The 11,004-nt window shown below is 38.3% G+C and overlaps 1 protein-coding gene across 1 annotated transcript; it reads right to left on the reverse strand.

Annotated features, from left to right (window-relative positions):
- Nucleotides 1-3,916: 3,916 nt before the first annotated feature.
- LOC127522087 (uncharacterized) lies at nucleotides 3,917-6,303 on the reverse strand. Its single transcript, XM_051911674.1, has 4 exons — nucleotides 5,963-6,303; nucleotides 5,459-5,749; nucleotides 4,946-5,251; nucleotides 3,917-4,852 (listed from the first exon to the last, which is right to left on the reverse strand). Exons 1-4 carry the CDS (start codon nucleotides 6,081-6,083, stop codon nucleotides 4,701-4,703), a joined length of 870 nt encoding a protein of 289 aa, XP_051767634.1. The 5' UTR covers nucleotides 6,084-6,303; the 3' UTR covers nucleotides 3,917-4,700.
- Nucleotides 6,304-11,004: the final 4,701 nt, after the last annotated feature.

An 11,004-nucleotide genomic window follows, 5' to 3' on the forward strand; every position in this document is an offset into this window, starting at 1 on the left:
CAGCGCGTTCATGTATCCATGTGTGCATGGATACATCAATTCACTACCTCATCATCATACAGTAATAACGAACGTGAATTATTATGGAAGATAAGGGGGAAAAACTCAGAATTATGAGATAGAGACTCGGAATTGCGAGAAAAAAGAATTGTGGGATAAAAAAGTCGTTAAAGTAAAAAAAAAAAAAATATATATATATATTTTTTTATTCAGTGCGGAAACAAGCCTCTAAATTATTTACATTCACACATGAATAATTCATGAGGTTAAAGTCGTTTTTATTTTTTTATTTTAGTATGATTGCGATGCTATTATATTTTTTATTAATATTTTTATATTTTCTGTTTTTATTTTAATTTACGTTTTAATTATTATTGTGTTATGTTTTTGTATTAGTTTTTTAAATATGTCTATATAGTTTTTATTAATTATTTCAGTTTTAGTTATTTCAGTACATCAACTTAAACTAAATGAAAGTGAGAAATATCAGCTTTTATGTGTTTATAATCAGGATTACTGCACATTCCACACGGATTTGACTATTATTTTGTGTGTTTGTGAGAAGAGTGTGTGTGTGTGTGTGTAACGTGATCAGGCATGTGCTTTAGATGTTCTGTGTGAAATGTGAAGTTTCACACAACAGATGTTTGTTTGTCCGACTGCTTTTGTTCTGCAGTGCTGCTGACACCCGCTTCATTTGTGTGTCCAGAGGTCAGAGGTCACAGATCCTCCATCATGTGATAAAAGATTCAGTCCAGAAGAAACTGTTCATCTCATAGACTTCCTTTGTTTTTTCTACACTCAAAAAATAATTCAGTCTTTGTAAATATCACAATAATAAATAACTATGCTACCTCAATAAAATCTCTGGATGTCACTTAAGTGAATGTTTGAGTTAGACATACCAAAATAAATGAAAAATAATTTTGTCTAAAAGTATAAAAATGTTAAAGTGACTTTAACGTTTTAGACCACGTCAATTTAAATTCAGAAAGACTCCAGTGTTGGACGGATGTTAAATTTTTAACTAGTGAAGACACATGAAATGTTGTCAGTTATCATGATATTTCACTATATTAGCCTTCACAAGTACAGCAAAAACATGAAACCAGACCTGTGAGGAAAGACAGACAGAATTATAATATCACATCATGTAGAAAACAGATTTCCAAGAATCCCTGTTTGTGTGTCATAATGATAAGAATCATCAGCTCAGTCACGTCTTGATGTTTTCTTCTTTCTTTCACAGGATCCAAACGTCCCAAATATTTCACTTTTTTCACTCACATCAGTGAAAGGACTCTAGTGACACTCCTAATCAGATCATTATGGTTTTTAAAAGATATGTGAACTTTACCGATTATAGATTCATTAGTGCTGAATGCTGGGAATCGTGTGTCAGGTTGAGGAATCGATACGGATCACGTCGCTCTTCAGCCGTATCGATCAGCAGCTGTTAATGGATCAGAACGTCACAGCGGCTCATTACTGACTCGGAGGAAACCAGCGGAATATGAAAGCGTGCATGAAATCAATTACAACCTTCTCTGTCTGTGATACAGTATGTTAATGAGGCGTAAAACAAGCCCCTCCCCAGCTGAAATAAATGAACGTTTAAAGTCTCCCTGTGGGGAAAATCAAGTTTTTAATGTTGTTTAAATGTCTATATGCTGTTTTTAAGTTGACCGAGTGGATCTCTGAGCTCGTGCAAGTGAGTGGAGGCGGGGCTAATTATCATATTCATAGATCTGCGTATAATAAATGAGGTAAGGGTGTAGCGTTACATTCAAACTATTTTAAGGCATTAATATGTAATTTTGGTGATCAAAGATGAGTTTTAAGGGATACAATTATTGACTACAGGGGAACTTTAAAAACGTTTTGCCCATTAAGTTATGAAAACGTTATTTCTGAATGTTCTCTTTAAACTTTTTAAGGGAACATTCCATTGTATCATTTTGCAAACATTATGTGAATGTAAATGTTCTCTGAACATTCTGATACAAGTAGCAACATTTAAAAAACATTATAGGATCATGCAACTAAAATGTTTCAGAAAAAAAAAAACGTTCCATGAATGATGTATAAATAACATTTTTGTACATTATTAAAGGTGCAGTAAGTGATTTCTGAGAAACGCTGTTGATATTTGAATTCACCAAAACAAACCCAAAAGGACCACACCCCTATCTTAATAGCTCCGCCCCCAAATTCACAAACACACTATGCAGCACAGGCACCACCCCCTTAATTAGTGGACACGCCCCTTACTGCTGATTGGCTACAAGTGTGTTTTGGTGCTCGGTCCGATCCACTTTCAACAGCGTTTCTCAGAAATCACTTACTGCACCTTTAAAGACTAGATAACTTTGAACAAACATTCTGTTAACATTACTGAGAGAACATTTGATCATAACTTTGAGAGAACCTTGACAAAACTGTTACCTGGGTCTGCATCACGTGTGTGCACGAGCTTCATGACCCGATTACATGAGAGGAAGAATCTGTTCCAGGATGAAGTGATCTGCGTCCTGAGAGACTGAAGAGCCAATGAGGTCAGAAGAGACAGCTAAGATAAAGAGAGCAGAACCTCATTGGCTGAAGCAGATGCAAACGAACCAATCAGGATGCAGCGCTGTCTTCATATTCTCTGCATTGTGCAGTTTTAGAAACAGCTGAATGGTTTCAACATCCACTTCTTCATGCAGTGAGAGTTGGACAGAAAGAACGCCTCATGAAATGAGATCAGACTAAACTAGGACACGGACTGCAGCTGACGTGACACTCGCATCAGAACCCTTCCTTCATGAGCCACAGAAACAGTTCTGGAATATGAAGTGTGTCGAGAAGGACCTGAGGGTTTGTTTCAGATGATTTTAGCTTCACTGTGCTTCTGAACCGCGACTCTTCTAGTGATTCAAGCTCAGCTTCATGTGCTTTGAGCTCTGTACCGCGTCTGAAGACGGTTTAAAGGGTGGTTGATTATGATTTCACTTTTTTAACTTTAGTTAGTGTGTAATGTTGCTGTTTGAGCATAAACAACACCTGCAAAGTTATGACGCTCAAAGTTCAATGCAAAGGGAGATATTTTCTTATACAGAAATCGCTACAATAAACATCTGGTAGGGACTACAACAAGCTTCTTCTCAGGTTGGTGACATCACTAACCCTAAAATTTACATAAACCCCGCCCCCGAGAACACACAACAAAGGGGGTGAGGCCATGTTGGGCTGCTTTAGAGAAGAGGAAGAGTCGCTGTAGTCAATTCAACGCTGGATTTGCACAAAAGATTAACATGACGGCACATGCTAGTCGATGAGTTGAATCAACTCCACAACAACTACATAAATTTATCCAGTAACCATTCAGAAACGTCTAAAAGTTGTAACTTCTTCCTGAGTCTCTCCATCAGTGTCGACTCCGGTTTGAACAATGTAAGGCTGAACACCGTTACTGACAATCCTCATTTTGGCTGCGTGAGATTCTCCAGCTTTGTTGTTGTTGAGCGACCAAAGCGCGAACTGTTAAAGCTGTTAAAGCAATTTTAACCTGGTTAAAATTTTGACTTTTTGACCTTTAAGGCTTAATATTGTAAATTTCTACATATAATTAAAAATATTTCACATTTAAAATATTTAAATGATCTCATCTCTGCAACGTTTTACCAACAATGTCAAATTTAACATTTCATCTCACTTAAAGGTGCAATATGTAAGGTTAAAATATCCAAAAACCACTAGGCCAGTGTTATATATATTTTGTTCACTTGAGTACTTACAATATCCCAAATGTTTGCAACTATTTGTAAATCGTGAGAAAACTGCAATTTTAACCAAGGCTCCGGGACGTGTGAGGAGTCGCCTGTTATCCTCGGTTTCCGGTTTTATTTTGTAAAACCCATGGAAACACCAAAGATGCTTTAATATATTACATGTTTTAATAGACAAAGGAACAACTGTTTGGTTACGTTTATTGACAGAAAACTAATTATTGTTATATAGCTCAACACGTTTAGTCTTATTGTTTAAATCTGATTTTCTTGATTTTCTGCGAGTACCATGCTTTACCATGCCTCAGAGAAAAACACTATTTTGTCAAGTAGCTAACATAGCATAATCAGATGCAGCTTTATTTTTAGTAACAGTAATACAGAATTTTCTCCATCATACAATACGTTTTAAAATTAATTGCATGCCATTTATCAACACACGACATCCAGCATTTATTAATATGATATTCTAAAATCAATCTATTTTACTTCAGTATGTTAAAACAACCTAATATATACATAACATTCCCTCGTATGACAATAGACTACAAAACACAAACCTATCCTATTAATGGTGCTAGCGTGCTGTCTAACTATGAAAATAACTTCTCAGCAATAGCTAAAGCAAAACACACAAAAAAGACTGAAATTCCCTGGAATTTGGGCTGCTGTCACTGACAAGATCATAAATAAAATAGTCGATCATGAGGTTTCTAATAAACATTGCGTTGCGTGGCATTGTTTAGTCTTCACTGATTTCGCGTTTTCTGCGCTGAACCGGGCTTAAAAGATCAAAAACACACTTGAAGAACCTTGAAAGTTGACTGCTATAGATTTCAATACTTTCTGAAAAAGATGAACATATGAAGCCATAATTTATCAAATCTCACAAATATATATGCAAAACAAGTTTGTGAGAAATGACAACAATTAGATTTCTGAAGTGTGAATATGTGCTTGATCTTGTTCAGCTCTTCTGGATCTGATGTCATAAACCAGAATAATGACAGTAGCCACGCCCACCAGAGCAGAGAGGACCAATCGGATCACAGCTTCAGTAGGACCACAACAGTGGACAGAGTCTGAGGAATTAAAACATCAAACTGAGATCAGCTCAGACAATAAACGCTAATATCAAAAATATGTGAAGGGCAGGAAAAATGATCTCTACTCACCATTGACAGAAACTCTGAAAGCTTTTAATGATGTTTTCCAAATTGCAATTTGTAGTTTATAATCTCCAGCATGTTCAGTTGTGGTGTTTGTGATGGTCAGAGATCCAGTTTGATTATCCAGCTTCAGTCTGTCTCTGAATCTCCCATCAAGAACATCATCATATACAGTGAATCTGTTTAACCATTTACTGATTTCAGCTATTACAGTGTTTTCAGTTTCAAACACCCACTGAATCTGATGATACTTCATTTCAGTAATACTAGAGTTCAGAGTGACTGAATCTCCCTCCTTCACTGAGATTTCAACTGTATCACCAAACAGAGAACAAACAGAAACAGGGTTTGTCACAGATTAATACTGTTAAACAACTAAAAAATTGTTTACAAAAGTGAAAGGTTTTAAATTTAAACTTTTGAATAATATAATAAACAATAGAAAAAAAAAATGGTGTGTGGATTGATATTGTATCTGGTGGTTAAAAAACACATCAGTGAAACAAAAATTTAACTCACTATAGACAGCAAGCACGAAATGTATGGTCACATTATTGTTAAATACTCTATAATATCCAGCATGTTCAGTTGTGGTGTTTGTGATGGTCAGAGATCCAGTTTGATTGTCCAGCTTCAGTCTGTCTCTGAATCTCCCATCAAGAACATCATCATATACAGTGATTCTGTCGGCCTGTTTATTGATTTCAGCTATTAAAATGTCTCCATTTCCAAATGTCCACTGAATCTGATCATCATCCCTCATCATAGAGTCTAGAGTGACTGAATCTCCCTCCATCACTGATATTTCAACTGTATCATCAAACACACACATGGAGAACAAACACAAAGATTCAACACAGATTTAGACAGTAATTTACAAAAGTAGTTTGAAATTTAAAATTGAAATTAAAATCATCATCATCATTATATAGGCCTAAGACAAGCAAAATGGAGTTTGGATTAATAATTGTATCTTTGTGCTGACTAAAAAACAAACCAACAACAACAACAACAACAACTCACCATAGACAGTGAGGCTGAAATCGTTTTCCAAATTGTTGATTCTTTCTTTATATTCTGCAACATATATTCTTACAGTGTCCTCAGTTCTAAACATCCTCTGAATCTGATCATCATCCTTCATTTCAGTAAGACCAGAGCCTAGAGTGACTGAATATCCCTCTATCACTGACTCTAAAGACTCTACAACAGGAGTACGCCTCCCTGAAAAATAGAGTTTTTCACAGATTAAAGCTTTAAAATCACTTGATGTTGGAGTCAATCCCGGTCTGTGTTCCCTGTGTCTGTCATGGACTGTATTTTTGGTCACCCTCGTGTTTTCTCCTGTGTTCTTGCCTTGTGGATTCCTTTAATAAATATTACTGCGTGAATTCCCTAGAATTCATCTGATTGAATTCTAGGGTTTTACGTATCACGACATAATAAAAAAAATGATCTGGTCTTTGGCAGGTCTTAAAATGAGGTACCTGTATGATCTCAGATGAACAAAAACACATGGCATATTACACTGTGTCATCGTTTATTTAAAATTTCCCTGTAGTCAAATATTTTATCCCTTAAAACTCATCCTTGATCACCAAAATTACATTAATTTAGACATTTTTTCCTGTGAAAAAAAAATTCTTAATGCCTTAAAATAGCTTGAATGTAACTCTACACCCTTGCCTCATTTAATATACACAGATCTATGAATATGCTAATTAGCCCTGCCTCCACTCACTCACACCAGCTCAGAGATCCACTCGGTCAACTTACTGAGGTAAACGCTGCACAATTATTTCGCTTTTTACAACGTCAGACACATAACTGTAGTTAATATGATTAGCCTTTTGCTTGACTACGTTATCAAACAGCTAATAATGTGTTGCTAAAGTTACACAAACCATGTTCACATTCACCATGCTGCAGCTGCTTTCTAACAATCAGTATCCTTAGAAATGCTTTGAACAACTCAGAACTTCAGTGGAGAAAAGCATTTAGTTCATCATAACATTGTAATATACATCATACACCCACTATATTGATAAATTTACCCGATTTTTCATATTAACAGAAAAATATACCGGGATAACCTTCTTTTGCGACTCCTTGCGCGGTCAGTTAATATGCTAAAGCTCGCAGGCATGTTGATGTGATTGGTTACAAAGTAGTTTGTGATGTAAGAAACACCAGCGATTTCAAAGCGTGGGTTTGAGACTGTCTTTGGTTCACTGCAGAAAAAAAAATTAGGCCATAATGTATGTGGCCAGTGAGGTAAAATATGCTCTGTCCTTTAATTGCGTGTGAATATGGGACCATGTCTCCTTTAAGAAAACTGTTTTCATCTTGCGATATCATTAATGTGAGAGTGTGCGATCAGTGACGCCATGTTTTCTCTGTATGACTGAACAGATGAGCTCCGTGTGGTGGTGTGTACATGCGATAAAGTCATCGTGAGTTTATGTCATCTTACCGGGTAAATATCCCTATAAAACCTTTAATATACCACTGTTTGAGACAAAGATGAGTTGTGTTGTACAATTCCATGTGTAATCTTCATAGATGATGCGGATTGTGGTCAAGTCCGAGGGATCTTGTGTCTGACTGTAACCGTAATAGCCAGTGTAAGTTAAGTATTTCCTGATATAAAATGTTACCTGGCGTTTTACAGATTTCTGTAGTAAATTCTGGTTGAGAAACATGTTGATTTTTTGTGGTGAGTTTCTGAGAAAATGTGATAATTTTGTGAATATCATTCACGTGGTGTGTGCTGATTATTTCTTTCTCGGTTTCTATAGCACTACCGTATTTCCAGCGTTTAAAAAAAGTGATTTTGTTTTTTGTGCTTCGTTCATAAGAGACTGTTCTGCGTCGATAGAAGCAGAAGCTTTGTTTGTTCAGCCTGCTGTAACGCCACTGAAGTGTCACATCTAGACCAATTTTCTGTAAAAGTGGAGTGAAAGCAACGCTCACTGTGATCCAAATTTTGAGAACTGGAGACACCAGATACTGTAACTCACTGGGATAAGTGTTCTCCCAGTTTCTTTATTACAGTGCAACTGTTTCTTTGTAAATTATTTTATGTTAAATGTAGGTTCGTAAATTTTTGTTTCTTTATTCCAAGCTCCCACCAACCCCTGTAACTGTTCTTATTTTTTGGTCTAAAACAGCAGTCAGATAAAGCCCTTAATTTTTAAAAAAAAGCAACTTGCTTCCGTGTGTGTGTTTCTTACAACCTTCTGGTCACATTTTGGCACCAGGAGTGGGGTAAATCTGACGGATGGGAGCTTTTAGTCATTTTAGTGCATTTTTCCCTGGAATACGGTAGTGGTGGGGGTGTGTGTGTGTGTGTGTGTGCGCGCTGCAGAGTACCGGGAGCGGAGGTGACCAAGCGTGCTGAGGGTATCCAGGACGACGGCGACGGCGACGGCCAAGGGGTTCGTGGCCACGGGACCAGGTCGCTGGACAAGGAAAGGATGTCGCCATTGGTGGTGGAAGCTGCTGGGCCTGCGGTGGTTGGAGCCTGCTGCGTGTGTTCTGCGAAGAAGAGGAAGTCGTGTTACACAGACATTTTTTTCCAACCAATATCCTTTGAACTGAGGAAAGAGACATTTAACAGACTGTGCGCTGCTAAAACAGAGACATTGATTTTTTTTTTTTTTTTAAACCATGTCGCAGTCTGACGAAAAAGGTTCAGTGGTGCAGGGTGCGGCCCGCCAACCGGGGCAAAGTTATGATATGGGGGATGTGCAGAGGCAAATTCAAGAGCTTAGTAGGAAGCATGCTGAAGCTATGGCAGCTATTGCCAATCTGAGTAGAGAGCCAACTAGGTTGTACATATGTAACGAAGTTTAAAAATGTTAGTTAAATTCAGCATAAATTGGGGAAAACTCGCCATTGGCTGTTGTGTCACTCACGTTGTGCACATGATATTGCGGGGCGGAGCTATGTAATCAGCAGAGTCGCATATCTCGTCCTGCTGGTAAGTCGCATCAATGATTGCTCTGTCTTAATAACTAAGTTTGGATCATTTTCAAGCCCAAGTTTGAACTTTAAACTACACAAAAGTTTACTTATTTTGTCTGTCAGCTCCTAGTTGTGTTAGTCGAGTCAAATATGTGTTATTTGTGATGATAAGATGAAGAGTCTGTTAATTGGCCTGCTTGTGAACTCCGAACTTCTGTTTATTTCATTTAAGACTTTTCATCTAACATCGATGCACTATTTGCTGATCAGCCTTTTGGTGCTGTTTGTCCCAGGTATGTGTTTTATTCGGTTTTGTCATGTTCTGTGTTAAAATAATATTAGCCCCAGTGTTAGCTATTAGGACATGTGCTCTATCAGGACATGTGCTCTATCCTCTAACATGTGCTGTCCTGTGTAACTGCGCCATCATAGGGCTGCGTTCATCTTTTTCTACATTTCATTTATACAAAATGATGGTTACTTAAGTTTATAGTTTCTCTGTATTAATGAGAATTGTCTGTACTAGTGTTTTATTTTCTTTTCTTTAATGTATGCTTTATTTAGAATTTTGTCCACTATATGTTCACGATCACTTTGTAAAAATCTAATCAGTAGAGTCGCATATCTCGCCCTGCTGACTTCGCATGCAACATCAATGTGCTGTATGCTAATCGGCCTTTTGGTGCCGTTTGTCCCAGTCTTGTCTTGTCCCAGGCCCAGTAAAGAAACTTTGAGTGACCATCCACCTGATCTCAGCCTGAATTATTCCATCCAACACACACACACACACACACACACACACACACACAGTCACACATATATGTGCCGAAAGAACACCATATTCAGCCTTCTAGTGGCAATTTTAACAAAGATGGCCGAAGTGTTGACAAGTTCATTGAAGAAGTGGATAGGATATTGCTTGTAAGAAATCAGACTTCAGAAGAGCAAACTGATTTTGTTCTTTCTCTGTTGAAAGGTGAGGCCCTAGAAGAGGTCAGGTTAAGAAGGAGGGGTCAGCCTCGGCAAATTGGAGACATCTTTTCCTACCTCAGAACAGCCTTCAGGGATAAGCATAGTCTTGCTCAGTTATTACAGACCTTTCATGCTCGCAAGCAGTTAGAGGGTGATTATCTCCGTGCATATTCTCATTCTCTGTCACAAATACTGAATTCTGTTTTAAAACAGTCCCCCGATGCAGTTGCAAACATGAATGTAGCATTACGGGACCAGTTCATTGAGGGGGTAAGAGATACTGCCCTTCACAGGGAGCTTCGTAAGTTCAAGAGAGACAAACCACAGTCAACGTTGATTGAAGTAAGAGATGAAGCATTAATGTGGTCGATTGAAGATCCCCGGCTGCGTGCTGGCAAAGTATCTCTCAACCGTAATTTAACCTCTGAAGCCGTGGAGGCCCAGTGCGCAACCGTAGCAATGCCTGCAACGAGTTCTGTTACACTTGATGATGTTTTAAAAGTGGTTGCAAAGGCCAAGCTGTTCAGAAACTGACCTTGCAGTGCGCCAGGTCTGAACAGGCAGCTCGCAATTAATCTAGGACGCTCCCCAGGTTTACTGGCAATGGTCAGCTGATTTGTTTTAAGTGCAATGGGGAAGGGCATATAGCCAAACACTGTGAGAAAAGTCAAACAGGCAGGGAAGGAGGCCTTGCCATCCTCCATGCCTCAGGGAAATGCACACCCTCGGTCGCTGTGAGCCATGCGATGCGAGGGCAATCTATTGGCCCGACTCACATGGACTCATAAATCATGATCGATTACTCCTGCATGCTGTAGGGAAGTGTCCTATAGTTGACTTGAAAATTAGGGGAGTGAGTGTTTCGTGTTTACTTGATACAGGGAGCCAAGTCAGCACGATTACAGAACATTTCTTTAAAGAGCACTTAGCAGGCAAGACCGAAGATATGCTTTCCACATCTGGTTGGCTAAAAATGACTGCCGTAAATGGGTTAGACATCCCATACATCGGCTATCTTGAGCTACCAGTTGAAACCATGGGTGTCACTATATCAGAGTGTGGTTTTCTAGTAGCCCGGGACACACAAAGCTCCTCTGTTGTGCTAGCTCTCATTGGCATGAATGTAA

Source organism: Ctenopharyngodon idella, chromosome 11 (assembly GCF_019924925.1).
Source record: "Ctenopharyngodon idella isolate HZGC_01 chromosome 11, HZGC01, whole genome shotgun sequence".
In the NCBI taxonomy this organism is placed as follows: Eukaryota; Metazoa; Chordata; class Actinopteri; order Cypriniformes; family Xenocyprididae; genus Ctenopharyngodon; species Ctenopharyngodon idella.